This window comes from Nicotiana tomentosiformis, chromosome 12, assembly GCF_000390325.3.
Source record: "Nicotiana tomentosiformis chromosome 12, ASM39032v3, whole genome shotgun sequence".
NCBI lineage: Eukaryota > Viridiplantae > Streptophyta > Magnoliopsida > Solanales > Solanaceae > Nicotiana > Nicotiana tomentosiformis.
The window spans coordinates 4,394,370-4,420,578 of NC_090823.1; the positions used below are offsets into that span (position 1 = coordinate 4,394,370).

At 33.6% G+C, this 26,209-nt stretch overlaps 1 protein-coding gene across 1 annotated transcript; it reads right to left on the reverse strand.

Annotated features, from left to right (window-relative positions):
- Positions 1–18,419: 18,419 nt before the first annotated feature.
- On the reverse strand, positions 18,420–22,855 carry LOC104114776 (ACT domain-containing protein ACR8-like). Its single transcript, XM_033660913.2, has 7 exons — positions 22,671–22,855; positions 21,786–21,831; positions 21,243–21,357; positions 21,033–21,100; positions 20,255–20,821; positions 20,058–20,162; positions 18,420–19,818 (listed from the first exon to the last, which is right to left on the reverse strand). The coding sequence occupies exons 1-7, from the start codon at positions 22,754–22,756 to the stop codon at positions 19,456–19,458; spliced, it is 1,350 nt and encodes a 449-aa protein (XP_033516804.1). The 5' UTR covers positions 22,757–22,855; the 3' UTR covers positions 18,420–19,455.
- Between the last annotated feature and the right edge of the window lie 3,354 nt (positions 22,856–26,209).

The window sequence follows — 26,209 nt, forward strand, 5'->3', positions numbered from 1 at the left end:
TCGAATGCAAATACGTATTTATTCGTTAAAGCTAAGGCAATTCCATAAAAGGGGTTTATGCTTACACGCAAAGCGACCCTTCTAGCTTATGCTAAAACCCCTTTAATGGAATTGAATAAATTAAATCGCCGAATTAATTAGTAGAAATCGTATCATTTTCAAATTAAAGCAAAAGGAAAAATATGTGGTCATCATGATTACTTGATAATATTAAACCAAAGATAATACTAAATTAATTTCACAATATTTGCTGTCAATCTAATATAGAAAACTAAATTCACAAGGTTGATAATTGATGCTCCCTATTTATTATAAAGAAGAAAATTGGCCTTTTGTGGGACCACTGAAGTTGACCAACAATAAAGCAAGTACTAGGGGAAAAATAAATGCTTATGAATTGTATAATTATGTAAAGAGCTTTTAGAAAATAACAATTATTCTTCGAAAATGACTAAAAAAATATTATCTATATGGTGATGAGTGGATTGAGATTATTGTAGGCATGCAAAATTTATTGAATTTAAATTCAATATATAATTTAGATTATATTTTAAATATATTAATTTAAATAAATATTATGGACTAATATAATTGGATTAATTACTTAAGTCCAATAAATATTGACTAGGCTAGCCTATTTAGTTGGGTCACAAATAATGAGCTCACTTCATTAGACCCAATATGTCAGGCCAGTTTGGTGCTATGTATCAAATGACGTGGCACGCCAAGTCAAACAGAAGAGCCAATAGGATCGTGCCACATGTCAAAATGACAAGGCATGCCAAGTCAAATTAAAAGGCCAATGAAATCGCGCCACATGTGCAAGTAACATATTCTGACCAATCAAATGCGGCCTTGTCACGCTCCGATCTGATTGGTCGAAAAGAGTTTGTTTTCATCACAACCCTTCCATCCCACAACTATAAATAGGGGTCTTCATAACCCAGAAAAGGGACCAGAAGTTATAACAAGAAGCAAGAGAGAGCTCGTAGATCAAAAGTCACAAATTTCTCTACAAGTTTCAAGCTTCAAGCAATCAAGTTCAAGTTCAAGAAATCAAGTTCAAGCTCAAGAACGAAAAACAAATCAAGATTCAAGGAGTACGAGTTCAAATCAATGTTCATGCTAGTTGAATTCAATATCATCGTTCGTGACAACAACTACAAATTCAAGATCGAGCTCAAAGGACCTTGAATTTATTTTCTATTGGAAAAAAGAATCAGAGGATCCATAGGGATTGTACATATATATTATTTGAAATAAAATACTACGATTGTTGCAATATTTTTCGGTCTTGATTTTATTTTCTCGACGCAAATTTATTGTCTACAAATTCTAGCACGCTCAGTGGGGCAATCTCTACCTCTCATCTCAACTTTTCAATCACCAAAATTCAAGAACATCGAAATGACTTAACAGAAAATTAACTCCAGATCAACTTCTAGTGAGGCTGCTAATTCCAAGTTCTATGCTGATGTGGAAAGCATCCTCGATGTTACCTTTGGAAGTTTTGGGCCAGTTATAAGTATCAAAGCAAGCTCTTTAGGACAACAAACACTCCAAGTGTCGTCCACGTCAACCCCTATTTTCGGATCTTCATCTTCAAAAGGAGCAAGATCCTCTACAAGCACGACCCAAAAAGGGAACAATGTTATCAAAAGGATCGAAAAGGTCCTTGCCCAACTTAGTTTATCTAAGTCCAAGAAACCTTTCATGCAAGCTTATGATGATGACTTGAGCGTTGGATCTACTTTAGCCTCCATTAATGCGACCTCCAAGCTCTATCCCATTAATGATCCATTTCATTCTTCATCCTCTACGGACATTATGCGATCAATGGTTATTGAAGTTTCTACCGTAGAAGAACAACTCGCAAATTTGATGAAAGCAGTTGAAGTTTTGTCAAAGTGCGCGCAAGATCAAGATGCTAAACTTTCCAAGTTAACAAATAAGTTGAATAGCATAGTAGAAGGAGAATCCATACAAACAACTTTAAATCTTCAAAGGTTACCAGAGAAATGGGACTCCTCCGAAAAGCAAGCAACGACAACTAAGGAGATCCAAGTCTCTACTGAAGGTCTAATTCCCGTTGAGAAATTGAAGGACTTCATCATGGAGACTATCAAAGATAATCCTGAGTCGTCGTCCAAATTATCTCTCACATATGCAAAGCCATATACGCAAAGAATTGATAACTTGAAGATGCAACTTGCAAGCTGGTTATCAACCTCCTAAGTTGCAACAATTCGACGGCAAGGGAAATCCGAAACAATATGTAGAGCACTTTGTTGAAACTTGCAACAATGCTGGAACGTATGATGATTATCTTGTCAAATAGTTTATTCGATCTCTCAAAGGTAATGCATTCGATTAGTACACATATTTAGAACCTGGATCCATCGATAGTTGGGAGCAGTTAGAGCAGGAGTTTCTTAATCGTTTTTATAGCACAAGACGCATCGTAAGCATGATCGAACTTACAAACGTTCATCAACGAAATGATGAGCTAGTTATTGACTTTATCAACCGTTGGAGGAGCTTAAGCCTCAACTGCAAAGATCGCCTTAGTGAAACTTCTGGCATCGGAATGTGCATTCAAGGCATGCATTGGGGTCTTCACTATATCTTACAAGGCATAAAGCCCAAAATATTTGAAGAACTAGCAACTCGTGCTCATGATATGGAACTAAATATGGCCATAAGTGTCGACCAAGTGCTACCTGTCTTTGAGCCTTACGACAAAGAAGAAGAACAAGAAAGCGAGGATGGAGGCAAGTTTTCATTCGAAAATGAAACCGAAGAGTCTATGCATGTCACTACGCTCCTTAACGCATGAGCCTAAATTGCAAGTCGTAACACTCCTTAAAGCACGTGCCTAAACCCCAAGTTATAATTCTCCTTAGTGCATGAGCCTAAATTGCATGTTGCAACACTCCTCAAAGCACGAGCATTAACTGCAAGTTATAAGGGTTCTTAGAACATGAGCCTACATTGTATGTCACGAAACTCCCCAAATGTGAAATAAATCTTTAAGATGTAAAGATCTTCAAATTTGAGCAAAGTCTTCAAGTCACAAAGCTTTTCAAAGTCGAGCAAAGACTTCAAGTCGCAAAGTGTCACGACCCGAAATTCCCACCTTCGGACCATGATGGCGCCTAACATTTCACTTGCTAGGCAAGCCAATGTTAGAATAATATTATCTATTTTTAAAATAATCTTTAAATTTATTAATAATCAAAGAACAAATATGGAAGTAAAGTCTGAAATATAGTGAAATAATCCATAAAAAAATAACGGTGTCTAAATACCATCCCAGAATTGATGTCACAAGTGCACGAGCTTCTAGAATAATACAAATAAATGTCTGAATAAAACAAAACTGTCTGGAAATAAACACACAGCTAAAGTAAAATAGACGGGGACTTTAGAACTGGGGACGCCCTGCAGTTATACCTCAAGTCTCCTCCGAGTAGCTGAAATCCGAGCAAGTCTATGGTACGCCGCTGGGACCAACTCCGAAATCTGCACAAGAAGTGCAGAGTATAGTATCAGTTCAACCGACCCCATGCACTGGTAAGTGCTGAGCCTAACCTCGACGAAGTAGTGACGAGGCTAAGGCGTGTCACTTACATTTCCTGTACGCAATATTAGTAACAACCACAATAATAGAAATAAATCGGGTAACTCGTTTATAATAATTGAAGCCAACTCATCAGTCATAACCAATTATCATTTCCATCAATTCTGTTGCAACGTGCAACCCGCTCTCACAATATATTCACATTCAATTTTGTTGCAGCGTGCAACCCGCTCTCACAATATATTCACATTTAGTTCTGTTGCAGCGTGCAACCCGCTCTCATAATATGGACTTTTAATAAGTCTATTGCGTCGTGCAACCCGATCCTCCAATATGGACTTTTAATAAGTCTGTTGCGGCGTGCAACCTGATATTCTAATATGGATTTTTAATAAGTCTATTGCGGCGTGCAACCCGATCCTCCAAAATATTCATTATAATTAATTCTGTTGCGGCGTACAACCCGCTCCTCCAACATATTCATTTACCAATTCTTATAGAAAAATTTTCCCAATAAATGCAATAATTAATAAAAATTATAAGATAACAAGCATACAATAATTATGATTTAATTACGAAACAAACAAAGGCAAATAGCAAATTATTATAGAAATCATAGAGAAAATATGCAGTTTAATATTTAATATACTAAATGTCAAATAACAATTAAGGCACATAATTTAAATATCATGTAACAATTAATGTAGGAATTCAAGAATTAATATTTGGCAAAAAATAGGAGAGAAACAATTATTATAATAATTAATTCATAATTTAAAACAATTTATGATCTTTCAAGTAAATATGCAAAAAATTAATTTGACGACGTATAGACACTCGTCACCTCGCCTATATGTCGTTCACATGCATTTCACATAGCAAATAATTTAAGGGTTCTATTCCCTCAAGTCAAGGTTAACCACGACACTTACCTCGCTTTGCAAATTCCAATCAATTACTCGACCACAACTTTTCCTTTTAAATTTGTCTCCAAAAGTTTCAAATCTATTCACAAACAATTCGATATACTTAATACAAATAATAGAAATTAATTTCATATGAATTTATAAATTTTCCGGATAAAAATCCAAAATTCATTAAAATATTCGGCAGTGGGACCCACGTCTCAAATCCCGAAAACACTTACGAAATCCAAACACCCATTCTGAGACGAGTCCAACCATACAAAAATTATCCAATTCTGATGTCAAATGGACCTTCAAATCTTAAATTTTCGTTTTTGGAAGATTTTATAAAAATGTGATTTTTCTTCCATAAATTCACGGATTCATGATATAAATGAGTATGAAATCATGAAACATAATCAATATAGGATAAGGAACACATATCCCAATATTTTCCAAAATCGCCTAAAAATCGCCTTACCCGAGCTCAAAAATGAAAAAAGGTTGAAAATGGGACGAATCCCATTTTCTATAACTTAAGTTCTGTTTCTCGGACTTTTACCCTTCGCGAAAGCGGTCAGTGCCTCGCGTTCGCGAAGCACAAATTTGTGATGTCCCATTTAACACTTCGCGAACGTGAGGGCTACTTTGCGAATGCGAAGCTTGCCTACCTTGGCCTTCGTGAGCGCGAGATGCCCTTCGCGAACGCGAAGGCAATTATCCTGGCCAGCCTCTTTCCCTTCGCGAACGCGAAGCTTTGAACCTCAAGCCTTCGCAAACGCGGTCACTCTGTCGTGAACGCGAAGCACAAAATGTGCCAACCCCAATTTGCTCTTCGCGTTCACGAGAGTACCTTCGCGAACGCGAAGAAGAACACACTAGAAGCCTGAAATCTGCAGAAAACCAGATTTCCTAAGTCCGAAATCATCCCGTAGCCCATCCGAAACTCACCCGATCCCTCGGGGCTCCAAACCAAACATGCACCAAAGTCCTAAAACATCATACGAACTTGCTCGCATGATTAAATCGCCAAACTAACACCTAGAACTACGAATCGGATACCAAATCAAAGGAAAATTTCAAGAAAACTTTAAAACCTTTATTTTTACAAGTGGATGTCCGAATCATGTCAAATCAACTCCATTTCTCACCAAATTTCTCAGGCATGTCTTAAATATCATAATGAACTTGTACAGGGCTCCGGAATAAAAATACGGACCTGGTACTAACAATGTCAAGCATCAATCAATTCTTAAAAATAATTAATTTTTAGACTTTTAATTTTCATCAAAAATTCATAACTCAAGCTAGGGACCTCCGAATTCAATTCTGGGCATACACCCAAGTCCCATAATTCGCTGGGACCATCAACGTATGGATCCGAGCCCGTTTACCAAAAAAATTGACCGAAGTCAACTAAAATTAACTTTTAAGGCAAAAATTCTTATTTTCATTAGTTTTCAACATAAAAGCTTTCCGAAAACCCGCCCGGACTATGCACACAATTCAAGGAGGGTAAAAATAATATTTTTAAGGCTTAAGAGCGCATATTCAAGTTCTAAAACATAAGATGATCTTTTGGGTCATCATAGAAAGCTTTTCAAATTCGAGGCAAACTTCAAGTTGCAAAGCTCTTCAACTTTGAGCTAAATCTTCAAGTCATAAAGCTCTTAAAAATTGAGCTAAATCTTCAAATTACTACGCTCATGAATGCACGAGCCTAAACTGCATGTCATGAAGCTATTTAAATTCAAGCAAAATCTTCAAGTTGTAAAGCTACTCAAAATACGAGCTTAAACTACAAGTCGCTAAGCTCCTTGACGCATGAGTCTAAACTGCACTTTCCTATACTCCTGGCCTGCAAGAGTATAAATTGTGTACGACCCACACAAAAAAAGTCTGCTAGGTTGAAAACCTCAAAAGAGACGGCCTAGGCAAAAGTTAGGACATAAAAAAATTGCATATTCTAAACTACTATATGAAGTGATCCTATTCACCAAGGTACGTAAGCAGCTTAGAGTTTCATTCTAAGTTCAGCCGCATGAGTTTAAAAAAATATATACCACCCCAAGTGTTGCTCGAATTGAAGTATGATGAAATATGATCCACCTATAGGAACTTGAAAATCGGACTCACGCATATTCTTTCTGAAAACTTGATGTGTTATCAAATATTGATAGTTCAATGTGGGCAGGACTCAATGGTATATTAGTATCTCCGACGGAATGGATATAGTCATTTTGGAGGAGGCGAAATCTTAAAGTTGAAGTCTTTAAGTCCGTTAGTCTTCAAGTTAAAATTTTCAAGTTCTCTGGTCTTCAAGTTGTAGTGTTTAAGCCCTCCAAGTCTTCAAGTTGAAGTCTTCGAGTCTCGCCAAGTCTTCAAATGTCGCCAATCTTTCAAGTTTGCCAATTCTTCAAGTTTAAGTTTGTAAGTCGCTCTTCAAGATGAAGTGTCAAAGTTCGCCCAATCATTAAGTCCACCAAATCATCAAGTTGAAGTCTTAAATTCTAGCAGCTCTTCAGTTGTGATTCTAAGGTTCCTACATCAAGATATAAACTTTTGGTGAAGTCGCACAAATCTGAAATTGATGGCGCCTCAGAATATAGAGTCGACTTCAAAAATTCATCTGGAACGATCCTCAAAGTGTTTAATTTTGAATTTCGGATATGTTGTAGATCTTGAACTGTAGTTTCTGAGAAGTTAAACAATTTGTGATTCCGAGGTTCCTACATCAAGATATAAATTTTTGGTAAAGTCACACAAATATAAAACTCATGGCGCGTTAAAATATAGAGCCGATTTCAAAAAATCATCTAGAACGATCCTGAAATTGTTTAATTCTGAATTTCGGATATGTTGTAGATCTTGAACTCTAGTTTCTGATAAATCAAACGGTTTGAGATTTTGAGATCCTACATCAAGATATAAAACGTTTGGTGAAGTCGCACAAATCTGAAACTATCAGCATGACAAAAATTAAGGCTAACTTCGAAAAATGACTTAGGGTGATCTACGAAGATTCTAATTTTGAATTTCGGATCTGTTCTACCAATAAATGTTTAGCTTCTGTAGAATCAAACGGACTATGATTTGAAATTTTCTACAGCAAGATATTAATTTTATACCACAAGATGTGTTGGCTGTAAAAAGGGTGATAAAAATTAAAAAATGAAAAAGAAGTTACTTGTCAAATATGCACTAGAAAAATTGGCAAACACTGAGAATTGATATTCACAATTAGAGAGCGTGAATATATATATATATATATATATATATATATATATATATATATATATATATATATATTGCTTAGGATGAGTTGAAAAGATATATTAGCGATGTGGGAGTCAGTAATGTAATTTGTCTCCTAAAGGGATTTTGAAATTGGCCACTTCAAGTTCATTTGGGATTTGAAGACTATCAAACACTCCTTATTTGCTCGGTGATGTGCGGACGACAGCATTCCTATTGACTTAGATAATATCTCTCTTTACGGTAGTGGTAATTGAGCTTCAATTATTTACATAAGTAAACTTTTTTGAAGCGAACATTAAAAGCTCATCAATTTAAATATATAAATCTTCCTAGAGTGGATGAAAGTTTCTTGAACGTATTAAGATTGAAAATTTATATTTGAGAAACAAATTGCGATTCGGGGTCAAGAGCTCAAGCTATTTTACATTGTACTTCAAGCCTTGTTTTAAAGTTCAACACGCCTACATCCCAACAAGTCTTGAAGCGGGGGTCATTTGTAGGCATGCAAAATTTATTGGATTTAAATTCAATAAATTATTTGGACTATATTTTAAATATATTAGTCAAAATAAATATTATGAGCTAATATAATTAGATTAATTATTTAAGTCCAATAAATATTGACTAGGCTAGCCCATTTAGTTGGGCCACAAATGATGAGCTCACTTCATTAGGCCCAATATGTCAAGATTCCTACATCAATTGCAGATTTGATCAGAAGTGATAACAAGAAGCAAGAGAGAGCTCGTGGATCAAACGCCGCAAATTTCTCTACAAGTTTCAAGCTTCAAGCAATCAAGTTCAAGTTCAAGCTCAAGAACGAAGAACAAATCAAGATTCAAGGAGTACGAGTTCAAATCAAAGTTTGTGCTAGTTGAATTCAAGATCATCGTTTGTGGCAACAACTAGGGGTATACATAGGTCGAGTTGGTTCGGATTTTTCAATTATCAAACCAAACCAATGGTGTCAGGTTTTTAAATTTATAAACCAAACCAAACCAATAAAGTCGGGTTTTTCAATCTCGGTTTTTCAAATTTTTTTTTCCGGTAAAGTCGTCATAGCATAAAACATGTAACTTATGCTCCAAATATTTCTTAAGTCCTAGTAAAATACAACTATATAATGTATTTTTCAAGGAGCTAACACAATAATATGAGATAAGTCGCATTATACTAAAATATTCAATAACAAAAATAAAATAGTAAAATTACATAAACAAATATTGCTAATTAATAAGCCATAATGAAAATTAACATAATCTAAAAATACTATATAGGCCATGCTAAAATAAGTATAGCTAATAAGTACTAATATTAATTATATAACTAGCACTAAAGAAAAAGATAAACTAAGATGCATTTTCATTATAAACCAATGTAAACCTAAAATAATTATATAACATTATCGTCATTCCTAGTATTGAATTGAGTTTCTTTTGTTAGCATTAGTACTGATTTGAACTTTGTTTGAGTTACTATATTTATGAGCTTTAAATTTTATTTACCATTCAAGAATGTTAAGTCTAAACTTGAAATAATACGTTAAAAGATAAAATTGTGTAAAAGTTTAAGAAATATTTATAAATTACATTACAATAAATATTTATATGTATAAAATATTTTTAAAAATTATATAAATGTACTATCGGGTTGGTTTGGTTTCGGTTTGACTTTTTTTAGTTAAAACTAAACCAAACCAATTATTGTCGGATTTTATTTTCCAATACCAAACCACATCGATTTATTTTTTCCGGTTTGACTCAGATTATTGGTTTGGTGCAATTTATCAGTTTTCTTTGTACACCCCTTAAAACAACTACATATTCAAGATCAAGCTCAAATACCCTTGGATTTATTTACTATTGGAAAGAAGAATCAGAGGATACATAAAGATTATACACTCATATTATTTGAAATAAAATACTACGATTGTTGCAATATTTTTCAGTCTTGATTTTATTTTCTCCACACAAATTTATTGTTTACAATTATGTTAAGCTAAATCTGAATCTTCTTCCTCCTTTTTATGGACTACTCTTTTCGTCCTATTTTAACTATCCTTTTAGCTTTTTTACGCCCATTAAAAAAATACAAGGTATAGTTTAATGAGTTAACCCTATTAAATGCTTTTTTAAAATTGAGTAGTATTAAAATTTTTAGTACTTGCTTAATATTAAGGTATAGTTGAAATAATTAACAAATTTAGTCTTAAATTCCTAAAATGTTAATTGTTTTGGGATAGACTTTTTGAGCTTAAGCGATAGTTAAAATGGGAAAGGGTGAGTATATTTTATTATTAGTCTTTATAATTTTTTGGGTAATTGAACATGACTTAAAGCTTTTACAAATTCCAACATCATGGGTGCAAGTGGAAGAGATTAAAAAACATATAAAATTTAAGTGTCCTGATAACACTTTGATGACCTGCTACTTTTCAAGAAAAAAATATTTAGGTCCTTAATTATTACTTTGATTACCACTTGGCAATTTAGCATCCTTATGTTTCCACCAGAAATATTAAATTAAATTGCTATATACCATCAATATAACTAACTACCTTAAATAAAACCTCCATAAGTGACAACATTAATGAAATAATACATTGTATATGATAAAATATGATCAATAATATTGATACCACATATATTTGCTAAGAGAATAAATTTTAATTTCCTAATTTTGCAATGCATATTACATAGAGTCGACGAGAAGGACCGACAAACTTCTAGGTTAGCAAATTTTTCAAAGAAAGAATATATATGATGCAATAGAGAAATTTATATATCAGAAAAAGAGCGAGAAAATTAAAGCGCTACGTGAGAGGAATCACAACTTTATATGGTATTTCCACTTTTAAACTCGAATTGATATAATCCAACTAACAAACTTGTGGGATCTGTTGAGTCAAAATTGAACAATTCATGTCATGGGGTTGGGCTTTGACACCCTTAGACAGTAAAAATGCTTTAATTTATCATCATAATCTTTGTAAATTACAATGTATTTGTACAATCAACAAAATATTGACTTTGTGAGCAGTTGTTATTTTCCTTGTTTATTTATTGACTTATTCTTTGACTAATTTTTGTTTTTGTTTTTGTTTTTAGCTAGTGAAGAATTAAAGGAAAATCAATACTGGTTAGGGTACATTTACTCATAATGGTCATATTATAATGTAGAATATTTATCTATCCGATGGTTGTTTAAAAGAAAAAGAGAAAGATAAAAGAATTAACCTAAATAGTTGTCTACTCAGCCGCCTAAATTAAGAATAATCGATAAATTTCATGTATAAAATGTGTATAACCATTTAAAATTAGTGTGTAATCTATGTATATCGATTAGAAAAAATAAGTAGTGAACCTAGCCGGCTATTTGTGAAGTAAATTTAAAAACTAGAAATTTGGTTCTAGCCCGGTTTTGGATCCAATCTAGTTGGGCCAGAGTAGGTGACGGGCTGGACCCGAAAAGGTTAGATGTAGTTTTGGGGTCAAATGCAGACTAATGAACAATAATTTGAACCAAGAGTCCAATTTTTGGGGTGAAATTAAAAAATAGCCAGATTTACAAGTGATAATTGAAAAATAGCCACAGTTTCAAAGTAATCGAAATTTAGCCACTTTTCATGTAAAGGTAAATCTGAACGAAAACACTGTTCAAAATCACGAAAATATTCCAGCATAATATAATGGAGTTCGGATTTTTTACATGTGAACTTGAAGCATAATATACTAGAGTTCTAGTATATTACGAAGGAGTTCCAGTATAATTTATACTGAAACTCCATCATAATATGCTGGAGTTCCAGCATAATATACTAGTCTAGCATAATATGCTGGAAGTTCATACACATGTGCTCCAATCTCCAGTATACTATGCTGGAACTTTCCGTGTGCTGGAGTTTCGGGATAATATGCTGGAAGTTAATACACAAGTGCACCAATCTCCAGTATATTATGCTGGAACTTTCTGTGTTGCAGCAAAATAGTGACTGTTTTTCAATGACTTTGCAAACGTTGACTATTTTTCAATTACTAGTCCGAAAACTGATTAGCATGTGCTATATTTACCAATTTTTACTGTCTGTGAAGGTATGAAAATCCCTTGTAGATAGACTAAAAGAAGAAATGAGTGAATCATAGGAACTATAAGTAGTGATGAAAAAGAAAAAAGTTATGTATTTGGAACTTTCATATGATTTGGTTTATTTTTTGGATTTTTTACGTTGTATAGAAATCAATATAGAATTAGTGTATAATTTATGTATACCGAATAATATATGTATATATTTTTAGTCGAGCGGCCAAATATGTAACTTTTCCGTTGTTCTCAGCAGTATTAATAAGGTGGATAGCAAATCGGAGGAAAGAGAAAGTTTGAAAGGTAAGGGAGAAGAATTCAATTAATCTCCCATTGTTCCTATATTCACAATGGTTGAACTTGAATATAGGTTGGTCAATTTGTTTTGATTTATCGAATTGATCGCAGTGGTCAAAGACGTTGGACGGCACGACACAACATTATCATTTTAAAACCAATATACTACTAAATTGGTGACGAAGTTATCCAAATTAAAATAAAAATAAAAATAGCAACATGAATTGAGTGTTGGATAAGACAGAAGCAAGCATATATTCTCAAGGAAATTGCTGTTCCTAATCGGACAAATTAAAAAGTGCTAATTTGGAGGCATTTACGTTGCCGGATAATCCAATACCAATTTCATAATGGCATCAAAAAATAGACATTTAATATTCTGAACTAGGACGACTTATATGCCGAATTATTAATAGCCGCCTAAAATAGATAAGATTAACATGTGTTATAAAACGATAAAAGAAGAAGAATATTGCAGAGAAAAGGACGGAGAGATAATTCTTATTGATTCACCTTAAATATAATTTTATTTATAACACTCCCCCTTGAATGTTTATTCAACAGATAATGTGCCTCGTTAAAACCTTAACTAAAATAAAACCCAATGGGAAAAAATTCTAGTGAAGGAAAAATAGTACATATGTTTAGAAATACGTTTTTGGGTGCCTCGTTAAAACCTTACAAGTAAAACTCGGTGGGATAAAACCTTGTAAGGAAAAAAGAGTATAACGCGTATTAACTCCCTCCAACGAGAGCATCAATTCACATCCTTGAGCCTTCGCATTCCAATCTTGTGCACTAACTTCTTGAAGGTTGACGTCGGCAGAGATTTGATGAATAAATCAGTCATATTAACTTCAATGAATATGTTGCACCTTGAAAATCCTCGCTATCACATTATCATGCTTATAGTCATAGCAAGATACATATGTGCACAAATTGTACTTAGGATTGTATATGATTTAAGCGATATGAATCCTTCAAGGATTGTCATATAAGTTAAGTCATATAAGCCATATAAATAGATTTCAGGTGCATATCACGTTTTCATGTCATGCTGGACATATAAGATAGATAAAAGTGATTGCACACACTATTGACTTTATACTTTCAAGTATTTGAACTGTAGGTCCAAAACTATATGTCTTTCATATGAAACAATTCTATTCGAATTCTGTCTCTTTCATTTGACCAATATTTTTGTGTCCGTATTCAACAGACTTAAGATCCCCATCTATACTTAGCGCTATCATAGATGTCGCCGACGAACATTTTATATCGGTTCCAATATTTTTTTCATAGAGACATAACAAAAGATCTCTTCATTCATATTTTCAGGTACCTGAACCTCTCCTGAAATTTTATGAAATGTTATGTCATGTGATCTTCTAGATCACTTGTCTCCTTATTATGATCATTTGCTCATCTTCTTTATCAAGAATTTTATTTGAAACCGATTTGTCTATACGCTTTAAGCGTACCATAGACTTTGTCCTTCTAGGACTTATTCTAATGGGAGCATTTGTAATGAGAATATAGTTACTTTCTTTGGGTCCGCAAATACGTCTAGTATTATTTATAATATATTGCAGATGAATTATCTTTTTATGAACTTCAAATTCATATTATCTTATTCGAGGATCTAGATGTACAAACAATAATTAATTCCGTAACTTTTTCTAAACTGTTTATCCTGTCTCCCCCTTATGTTAGAAAAATTAACTTGCTTCATTAATTTTGTGCGTTATGGTATTAATCAAAATATACATCGCACATCAATAATAATAAGATGGAATTATTTGGTTCATGACCCTCGGCCATTTGTGAGGGGAGAATATAATATACTTTCGTATATAATGTTTATCAAACCCATACAAAAAACTTTGTTCTCATGAGCAGTAATTTAGCTATTAAGTGGATGCACTCAATAAATTATTTTGCTAATTGTGATATAAACTAATTTATCAAGATGAACTGTCTTGAATAGAAAATCTGAAAATTATGCTCTAAATTAAATTATTGAGCAAGTTAACTCGCAAATATCAAGTGGTGGGTTAATAATAAGAGCACATGTAACCATCTCATAGATGCATCTTATGTGGTATACATGGTAGGTGAATGAGCATATATTCACCTTTGATATTTCCAGCATTCATGGGATTTGATTTCAATTTTAGTTGGTCTATTAATTAAAAACAACATAAGAGAATTCGTAAAGAACTTTCTAGTTCTTTAATATTTACCCATGTGAATTCTCTTTTATTTTTGCACATCATACTTAAGTTAACATGGCTAAATCAATTATGCCAACCAGATAAATTATCAATATTGATAAACTTTAGGTTTACACCATGACATGTACAATTATCAAAAAACTTCAAGTTTATTATGATATGAATTTTTATAATTTCCACTTTATTGTGGCATTCTTTTATGTGTGTAGTACAAACTGAAGAATAAAGCATGTAACTTTTCACCTAAATATTACCTCGATACAAATTGTAGTGATAGAAGATATTAAATTTTTTCTTTATTTATTGTCCCAATATGACCAGCCGCTTTCGCGAATATTTTAGAAACTCAATAAGTTTCTTTGAGAGTTGAGACTTAGTACACTACAATGCCTTATTGATAATCAATTTTATTCCTCCAAAATAGTAATAATTGGCTCTTCTAGAGCTCTCAATTACTTTTGTACTATCACATATTCATCAACATTCATATGGTAAATATCTCTTTCAAGGAGAAAGTTATACCATTATGGTCATGGTCAAAATTATTATAGGCAAGATATGTTGCTTCCATTACTTTTACCATGTAATAACCACATTGCCGTAATATTTTGGTATAATCACAATAGGTACGTGATCAATGACCATTCACGCCATAATAATGAAATTATTTTCTTATTTCATCTCAAACCTCCTTCTAGAGGTGAGTGTGATATATTCACTACCACTAGCACGTTCATATTCTTCCAAGAATGAATATGTATTCATAAATCACATGTTATCACATCCACATCATGAATGGACCATAGTCATCTATACGTGCTTTACGAAATCTCATGTCAAATCGATGACAAACACTAATTTCACAGAGTGAAGGATTATTTTGAGAATCCTTATTGTTCTCATTACCACAATGATGACGAATATAATTTTGTCTATTGCCACGTCCACATCCATTGATACCTTTACGGTAATAATTTTGTTTTCTTTCAGACTTATTACATATTGTTGCCACATTCTCTTAAGGGAATGAGAATAAACCAAATTCAATGGGACGGGTTTCCACTTCCTGTGCTCATAATCGTATATGAATTTGATCATGGCAAGACATAGAAATTTTACCACTTGGGTGGTTATAATGTCTCACAAACTCTATTAGAGTTATAATCAAAATTTATTGTTTTTGCTTATATTTAAAATCAAATTATTGAATTTCAAGAATTCAAAAGAGAAAAATAAGGTAAAATACTTACCTTAAATCTAGATATTATTCCTGAATAGAGTTCATGGAACAATTAACAATCATTATGCTCAATATCATGTACAAGTTAAGCACCATGCACGTATCCCAAAGCCTCTACTCAATTGGTTAGAGAGCACCATGCACGTATTCCAAAGCCTCTACTCAATTGGTTAGAGTCTCGTGTTGATAACGTGCTATAAAACAATAATAAAAAAGAAGAATATTGCAGAGAAAAGTAGGGAGAGAATTCTTATTGATTTGAGATGAATTACAATGGAATAGAACACCTTTATTTATAGGGAAAAGTGGCTTAGCCACCAAGTAACAAACCCTAAGATCTCTCTAAAATATAGACATTCACCTTAAATATAATTCTATTAATAACAAATTAACAATATACTTATACTCCCTCCGTCTCAAATTATCTATCGTAGTTTTTAAAAATAGTTGTTTCAAATTATTTGTCATTGTAGAAATTCAAGACTAAATTAATTATTTTCTTTCATATTTTACCCTAAATATTAATTATTCTTGAAGACTACAAACACTTCAATTATGAGTAAATATTAAATGAAGAGAGATTATATCTAAATACATAAATAAGGGTAAAACAGTAAAAAACTTCTCCTATTTAATATTTTCTTAAAGGACGTGTAAACGATAAATACGACAGATAATTTGAGACAGATGGAGTATAAAAGAACCTAGGACATAGTTTCTTGTCAACTATAGAAATGACTGGCCAACTGCTTGGTAATTAAGGCTAGTAAATCCTTCGGCAAATAACTAGGGTTCCTATTTTCAGAAGAGACCTACTAATAGGGACTTCCAATTAATCACTGACACTATGAAAACTAAGCTAGCGGGTTGGTAAACTCAATTCCTAAACATGGCTGGAAGAACCACACTAGCTAAGTCTTCCTTGGGGAGCATTCTCAGCCATGTCATGCAGTATATCAAGCTGCCAGCTCAGGTGTGCAGCAAGATTGATAGAATACAGAGAAACTTCATCTGGGGTACCACTCCCATCAAGAGGAAGATGCACTTTGTAGGACGGAGGAATGTCACTAGGCTTAATAAGGAAGGAGGCCTAAATGTGCACAAAAATGACTTTAAGAACTCTGCTATCCATGCAGACCTAGCCTGGAGGATGTATTAGAATTCTGATGCTCTGCGGGCTAAGGTACTCTTCCATAAATATTGTACTAGTAGAAATCCTAGCAGGCACATAGCTTATAGGACCTGGCAGAGTGTCAGAAATGGGTGGATGGTGTGCAGTAAAGCTACTATGTGGATTGTTCATTTTGAGGATAGAGTCAACTTCTATAATGATAGATGGATTCCAAACATGGAACCCCTTAGGACTCTTGTCTGTGGCCCCCTGAACAAGGGGAGAAGAGAATCTGAAGGTTTCTTCTTGTCACCTTAATGGTGAATGGAGACTCCATAACCAATCCTTCACTTTGACTGATAATGCAGTGACCACCATCCATAATACTATCATCCATCCCAACTCTGGCGGAATGGACAGGTCGGTCTGGAACTTAACTTGGAATGGAGCCTTCCTACTCCCTTATTAAAGGCCAGAAACCCAACAAGAAAATAATAATAGGAAACAATTCACATGGGTCTGGAACCAAAAGCTCCCCAATAAAATCAAGTTCTTCTTGTGGCTTGTGGTTCATGGTAGACTCCCTACTAGCCAACACCTACACTCAAGGGGGATTAACTTAAATCCCTTTTGTTTTTTCTGCAATAAAGAGGAAGAAACCATATGCCACATCTTCCTCAGATGTGATAATGCCAAGCCTTTCTGGGAGGCCCTCTCTTTTTGCAAAATAGCAGTAGTGTATGTATATACAAAATTGTTGCAGCCCACCACCAATGAGAATCCATCTTTCATAAGGTAAACCAGCAGAAATTCAATAATTTCCTAACATGGGGGCAATTGCTTCCCTTCTGTCTTTGGCAAATCTGGCTAACTAGAAACAATAGAAAAGAGGCTATCCCCTACAGACACACTATAGCTAAGGCAATTGAGTTCCTCCATGTAGCTGGTGGAGGCTCAACTAAAAGCCCTGAACAAGTGATTAGTGTCAAATAGGAACGACCAAGGAGAGGATCTTATAAGCTAAATACAGATGGTGCAAGCCTCCTAAAGGGTAACACATGTGGCATGGGAGGGGTGGTGAGGAATAGCAATGGGGACTGGGTAATGGGGTTTAAGGGAAAAATTACAAATGCTAATACCACCCATGCAGGACTAACAGTTTTTATGCAAGGTCTAAAGCTGACAACATCGAACAACTTCACTCCATTGGAAGTAAACTTATACTCAGCAGAGGTAATCCATATCATTAACAAAGACCACTTGATTTATGATGCTATGGTTTATGAATGCAGGTCAATGCTAGCAGCACTGGGGCATCCACCAGTAAAGCATGTCTACAGAGAGGCAAATAGGGTGGCTGATGCATTAGCGAGGGAAGGAGTTAAACAACAAGTGGCCGGCAACAACTGTTTGGTAGTTCCTCCGGTGTTTGTCAATGAAATACTATGGGCAGACATCCTAGGAACTATTTTTGAAAGGAAAATAAGGGAATGTAATAGTACTAATGTAGCAATAGACTACACTTTATTTCTGGGGGATGACAATGTCACACCTCAACCTTTTGTAACCAACCTTAACTAGTTAATATAGTATCTTGTTGACCAAAAAAAAAAATTTTGATTGCAATCAGTACACAGTACATTGAATTTCACAAAATAAAATATATACTAGATTCTTCCTCTCAGACCAAAATGGATAACATCAAGAAAGGCAATTAGAAGCATCTAAATGAAGTCAAACATTAAAGGCAGCATATAAAATTAGCAGTTATATACAAATGTAGTGTCTGAAACCAATTTCTCTGTCTACAGCCTAACCTTTCTAGTATATCACTGTTTGTGCCCCTGCCTCTGCTCCACCAAACAAATTTTGTCACCACATAACCATTCTCCACCAGCTTAAATGAAACGACATGAACAATAAATATTTATATAGCCGGCCCCAAGTTGCTTGAGATTGAGGCATTGCTGTATAGAACGACATGGACAGTGAAAATTTATGTAGCTGAGCCCAAGTTGCTTGAGATTAAAGCGTTGTTGCATTACCAATCCACTGCCTGCTTAAATGGAACGACATAGACAGTAATAATCCATGTAGCAGACCCCAGCTTGTTTGGGATTGAAGCATTGTTCTTGCAATACCGCCCACTATCTGCTTCAATGAAGCGACATAGACAGTGAAAATTCATGTTGCCAACCCCAACTTTCTCCAGACGGGGGAGTTGTTGTTGCATACCCATCCACTGCTTGGTTAAAAGGAGCACGTAGACAGTGAAGATTCATGTGTTGAGTTGCTTGGAATTGAGTCGTTGTTGTTGTACACCCATCCCTGGCCAAACAAAATTTATGTTACATTGCTTTTGTCTCCTGCTCTATGTTTCAAATTCTAACTGTTCCTAGCTATCGCATATGGTAGGCAAAAAGTGGCCTCGATTACCATCCGCCTATTATTAAAACAACTAATGACTTTACAGTAATCTTTAAGCTATGTACACAGGCCACCGAAATTAGTTGTCCTTTGAGACTTCCATAATGTGAACTCGGAGGAATATGAACTTCTCGCATTCTCTTTTTGTAAGTTGGCATGAGAAGATTCATTCTTCTTGCTTCAATAATATAACTTGATCAACCCCCAAGTTGTACTGAAATTAGGTGTCCTTTGAGACTTCCATTGTGTGAATTCCGAGGAATATGAACTTCTCGCAATCTTCTTTTTGGTAAGTTGGTATGATAAGATTTATTCTTCTTGCTTCAAGAATATGAATTGATCAACCCCAAGTTGTACAGATTCCTTCTAAATATGCTACCAAGTGACAGCAACATAGCCCCACCTACACCAGCTGTCGGCTCGTCTGTATCAACCTTTTGATGATTGATCAATGGAAATTCCTTCACTTTCAAGTCACTCCATCCAATCTTTTGCCTAACAGCCTCAATGATATTTGAATCGGCTGGATTCCCCCTTGCATCTGTTACGTAGAACATATTTAGAGCCGATTCCCCTGTGGTTGATATCTCAGCCCTTGTCACATTTAGGCCATTTTCTCGGAAAGTTCTCGTTACATTGGCCAATAATCCTTGTTTGTCTCCAGTGCTTAGCTCAAGCCTCACTCCCTGAGATCAGAATTGGAGTACTATGTTAGAAGCACATCCTAAACAGAGGCGAGTTCACTACTTTTGCCTCGAAGTACTTATCATATATAAAAATGATTTAAATGTGTAGATATAATAGATCACATCCATTCTGAACCTGTTGACTCTAGACATTGATACATTTTTTATTCTAAACACTCTTTAGGAAATGTATAATTGAATGTTTGTTTTCACAGAGTGAAAATGGAGGAGCACAATACCTCAGATGTTCTTCTTTCAATTGCAGCTCGTAGACATAGAATAACACGTTGCTTTTCAGCATCCGAACTAATTGGGGTTCCATCCGTATGCCTAGTAAAGAATTCCTGAGGCAAAGATTGTAACAAAAGTTAAGATAATGTACATTCATCCAACATGAATTAAAAAGGCAAGACAATTCGGTTAAAGGAATATATACCAAGTATGCCCTATCCGTAGCTGTATTAGCTGTGGCATGGAACACGTCATACTGCATGTCTGTTAACGTGCAAACAAGATCAAATAAAAGCTTAGTTCGATCTTTGCACTGAATATTTACCACGGAATAACCCTTTTCCAAGCAGTTCATCACCGATACTATCGGGGCGTCATTGCTAGTCCTAATCACTGGCTTTCTTTCATAATCACGGTCCGCATACATCATTTGGTGAAGTCTTCTTTCTGTATGTGTGACAGCCATAGACACTGATGTGTTAGCGCTATGAATATCATTATCCCCCTTAAGCACATTCCTTAGACGCACTTCGATTCTGTCAATCTTCTGGGAATCCTCAACGGGGAATCCCGTATCGCTTTCCTTTACATATATCAGGGAGGCAATTCGACCATTGTGAGTCCACACTTTAGCTTCAACAACGTTGCACTGTAAATCTGATAGTACAGCAAAAGCCTCAGATAAAAGGCCAATACGATCGGTGCCAGTTAATTCCAGAGCTGTCAAGCCATCATAACTTTTCGAACTTGCATAATAGGTTCTCCCAAGTGACTGTTCAACAATAGCAAAAAGTTTAAATTTAGCCTAAAGAATCATATTCAAGTATCTTCATAATCTATGTTGAACCGATATGCTTATAGGCAAGTATTTCAGTACGAGTAATATTTAGTATATTTTGAAAAATCTCCACCAACTACCCACATACATGTCGCAAAAATTTAATATAATGCAATTACTGTTCAAATTACAACTATATAAATACCTGTTTGATGTAATTGATGACACTTTTGTCCGTTAACTTGTTACCATCCAAGTCAGTAACGTGAAAAACTGCAGATCACAAAGAATACAGTAGATATCAACACAAGTTACTGGAAATTTTCTTGAGCCCATAACTAAAGGCAATTAAGCAGCTAATGTATGCCAAATTTACTAACATGCGCAGCCAAAAGGTTTAATAAATTGCACTCACCGTCCATAAACCATTGACCATCGCAAGAGATGTAAGCTTTCTTTATTGAAAGATTGAGATCCGTGAGAACTTGAACTGCTTCAAGAAGAATTCCATGTTTCCTCGCACTATCAATCTGTAAATGATCACGACATCAGAACTGAAACGATTAAAGACTAGTTAAAACGAATTTCAGTATAGTTTACAGACATTCTGACTCAAAATTGAACTCCAACTATGTACTTTGTAAAGTATAGCTGGTTCTAGATCCCGATTAAAGAAAGGGTGTGCTAACTTGACAATTGTATTATACAGGCAACCTCAACTAATTCAAGATCAAAGCATAGTTAATTTATTTTTTACAAAAAGGAATAGTTCTCGAAGGTGGATAATGGGCCCATCCCTCTACCCTTTTCCACTGAAATACAGACTTTTGTACATGATAGCGTTCGATCCGTTAACCACACATCATGTGCTTCTTACCACTATACCAAAGTCCGGCGGCTTGAGGCATAGTTAATTGACTAACTAAAAAATTCAAGGACTACAACAGAGGTGGCTTACCATAATGCAGGTGGCATTTGAACAACCAGCATTGTCGATCATGACTCTGCAGCAGAATTAACAAAGACGAATCAGAAAAAAACACTAACTAGAAATATATATTGCAAATTTTGAAATTTGGGTTATTAAGTACTCAGACTCTTGCAGAAATGCAGGGTAAGACTGTGTACAGTAGACCCTTGTACTTCGGCCCTTCACAGGAGCTTAGTGCACCGGGCTGCCCTTTTAAAGCATTCTGAAATACATTATAAAATTTGGACCACGCGCATAGCGGGACTTAGTGCATCGGGCTGCCCTTAAGTACTCCCTCTATCCAATTTATGTGATGGATGTTTCTGTGCTAGAAAATGATACCTCTTATATTTTCAGAACAGTTTAACTTTAAAATTTCTATTTTAGCTTTAATGAAATTGGTTTATAGCAACACAAAATATTGACATGTTCTAGTAACAGGGCAGGGGTGTAATATTGACAACCTACCCTAAAAACAAGTATTAGTGGCTACTTCCACGGCTCGATCCTGTAAGCTATAGCCTATAGGTCACATGAACTGTTGCTCCAAGGCTCCCTTTATGACATGTTCTAGAAACAAGTTTTAATTGTTTTTCTTAACCACTGTGTCGAGTCAAATAACATCGCATAAATTGAGATATAATCTTACTGATGAAACTTCTGAAAAAATTCTAACAAAATCAACGAAATTTCCGAGAGAAACTTTTCCAAAAGAAAAAATGAAAACTTGCATAATTTGAGCAGAAAAACAAGGTTTAAAACAGAGCAAATTCATTGTAGTGATGAAACTGAAGCAACTATTGGGTTAAAAAACATGAATAAATTGGAGAAAAACACAGGAAAAAAAAGAAGAAGCGAAGGGGATATAAATACCTGGGAGTAGTCATACGAAAAACAAGTTTTTCATATTCATCCAAAACCGTAGGCCATTCCATATTCTTTTCTGTGTTCAATTTCATTTCATGTAACTTAATTTCTTCAGTAACAGAGATAAACAAACAGTTTCAAATCCCCTTTTCAGAACTGAGAAATTTCTCTCTCTCTCTCTCTCTCTCTCTCTCTCTATATATATATATATATATATATATATATATATATATATAACAACAAATCAAAGAACTCTTCTGTTTCATTTCCTCCCACATACGCGCACTTATTTATAGAAAATACTGTAGTATTTCTTTTTCCTAAATACTCCTCTCCGCATAAGCGCGCTTTTTAAATTGGTAAATAATCATAATTAAAACATAAATAAATAGGGAAATATTATTTTTTGGATTTATGTAGTGGGCGTTTGGACATAATAATTGTAAAATTTCAAAAAAAAGTAAAATTATTTTTTTAAGTGAAAATGATATTTGAAAATTAGAGTTTTGTTTAGACATGAATATAATTTTGGGTTGTTTTGAATTTTTGTGAGTGATCTGAGTGAAAATTTTGAAAAATAACTTTTTGAAGTTTTTCTAATTTTTGAAATTTTTTAAAATTCATCTTCAAGTAAAAATATAAAATTTTATGGCCAAACACTAATTTTGAAAAAATTAATTTTTTTTTGAAATAAAGTGAAAAAGTTCTTTTGTCCAAACGGGCTCGTAGTTTTAAATTTGGATAAGACAAATTGTAATTGTGCTGCTAATTTTATAGTGAATTTGGCCTAATTTGTTAAATACTACTGAAACTAACTCAATCTCTTAACCACTCTATTTAAACTATTATCTAACTAGTCCTAACGTAAGCACATTGTGCATATACTTTTTTTGATGAGTAACTTTTTTTAAATTACATAAATATTAGATTAAAAAATATATTTGAGTTATAAAATAAGAGCTTAAGCATCTAAAATTAATGATAGAACAATTGATCACAATAAAAAATTATTAAAATAATTTATTCATATTAATAATTTTAATAGTAACAACAAAAATTCAAGAATTTATTTGTGCGATTGATAATAAAAAGGAAATAAGAGCTTTTAAAGGATATATTCCATGTATGTAATATAAAAGATAATTATTTAAAATTGAGGGGTATTTATAATATACATTATATATGTTTGAAAACTTTGTTCAATTATTTTGCTTCAATAGTATATATGCCTCGCAAAACTATTTTTTCTATAAAATTTATTTATTTTATACATAAATCCATAATATAGAGTAAAACAGAAAAAACTATAATATTTAAAAAGTATTTAAAAAGATAACGGTTGATAATTTAAAGGGTAAAATAGATTTTGAGAAATCTGATCGAATGATCTTATGAGTGACATAGAAATAGTTAACTGACTTTTCTGTTTAAAAAAGTTACTAAGTAATTTCGAATAATTGAACAATCATTTGAGTACGTGACTTGTCACATGCCATGACTAATCTTGCTTCACCTCCTTGATCTAATTGAAAATTGGACATGAAAAATTACATCAAAATGGACATGTTGATGTTGACTTATAAATTGTGTCACACAACATGACTAATAATTTTTAACTAGAAGTCACGAGTAATTTTTTGTGAAAGTTTATGAATTGTTGAAATTGTGACTAGTTAAAATGGGGAACTTTACTTGCTCTCCACTCAATTAGAATCTAATGAACTGTCAAAGGGCAAAGTATATATACTTTAGATTGACGTGGAACACAACCATCATATTCTAAATTTCATTTTCGGTAAAAAAAAAAAAAAAAAAACCTTTATTATTCTCATTTTCAGTTATTCGATTTTGTTGAAAAAATGATTAGGGAAATTTGGGGAGGTAATTAACAGTTAACACATGGGCGGCTCGACATACTTGGGGGCCTAAAGTGCAATTACAATTAGAGGCTCAAATTTTTATAATCGATTTCTTTAGTAATTAGTTTTAATTGATAATATAGCTAACCGATTTAATCATTCTTGAGACGTTATTGATCTTATGTAAGATTTTATATATTTTTATTTTAAAAAATTTCTTTCCGTTGAGGCAATTGTTAGGTATTTGAAAAAAGAATCAAATCTTTTTATACAATTAAGTATAGCGATTAGAGTATTATATGCTACTTGTATTACTTTTCTTAATACTTTTAATTCGAAATATAAGTCTAAGCCATCAATATTAGAGTGATTATTATGCTTTAATAACCACAATATAAAAAATGCAAAACGAAAGTTATATCATATTTAAGAAAATCCTAAAAATATGTTTACTTTACTTGGGAGGACTTTTCCATCGGTTAACCGTCGAATTAAATTCAATGATAAATTCATAAAATGCTTAAATATTTAAGAAAAGAAAATGAACACATAACATATTCTTTTTAAATTTGGGGCCCTCAAAATTGGGGGCCTAAGGCATACCCGCCCTACAGCCGGCCCTATTATTAACATATTTTACATATTAATTAACGACATTTGCCGAAATTATGGCATTAAGCACGTCACAGAACCGCTCTTATTTGACTTTTGCGTTGTCACGGTTTTCGGTCGGTTTTTTCTTTTTAATTTTGTTTTGCTTTGACTTTTGAAATTCCCTGTGAATATTCATTTATTCCCTATTAAAATTTCGTTACAGTTTATTTATTATAATTCTTACACTATGATTCATGCCATTACTGTATTGTTGACTTGATAATAAGTCTTAATTCATTTCATTGATTAAATAACGTGGTCAGTGTGAGATTTGCATGTCCCATGGTATATTATATTCTCCGAGTTTAAGTTAGATACGCTGATAATACAAAAAATATTTATATTAATCAGGTCACCTGAAATATAATTATATATAAATTTACTTGATAAGTATTTATTGTTAATCAATATTAAATGATATGTTACTCGCTATAATATTAAATTTCATTAATAATATATTACTTTTATACTATCGGTATATATAATTTTACGGTCTTTGATTAATGTTATTATATGGAAAAGATCGCGATTTTCTCAAAGATTAGAGATGTTATTGATACTATGTTTCTTTTTTTGATGTATCGATTGAGATCGTGTTTCTTATTGTATCTGTAGTGCGCACTATCGCCCTGAATCTAAACTATGGACGCCCCCATTATATCTTTGTATGCTTTTGTTGCCCGTTATCATTAAAATTGTGGTATACTTTTATATACTAGTATTCAATTTTGTCATGGGATACAACTTCACGAGTATTACCTTAAACATTTTCGTGCAACCACGTTCTTTTCTCAAGCTCTCCTCTAGCTCAAATTGTTAAATTGCTTTTTTTTTTTTGGTCTGTACTTTGTTAATTTGCTTAAGTATTGTACGTAGCATGACAAATGGCATATGTAAGAAAATTCTAAGTATCAATGGCATAGGTACGTACATGACGATACACTGAAAACTTTTGCATAATAAATGCATTTATGTTACATAACCCATTGATTTTCAAGAGATACGATTAACTTGATGCTCCAATTTAATACT

Bases quoted from the DNA above. Each gene is read 5' to 3' on its own strand.
- LOC104114776 (XM_033660913.2), bottom strand. From the start codon at position 22,756: ATGAAATTGAACACAGAAAAGAATATGGAATGGCCTACGGTTTTGGAT. The intron at 21,832-22,670 runs GTATTTATATCC...ATTCTGCTGCAG, and splicing joins TTTCGTATGACTACTCCCAG to AGTCATGATCGACAATGCTG. The intron at 19,819-20,057 runs GTATTGTGCTCC...TTCTGATCTCAG, and splicing joins TTGAAAGAAGAACATCTGAG to GGAGTGAGGCTTGAGCTAAG.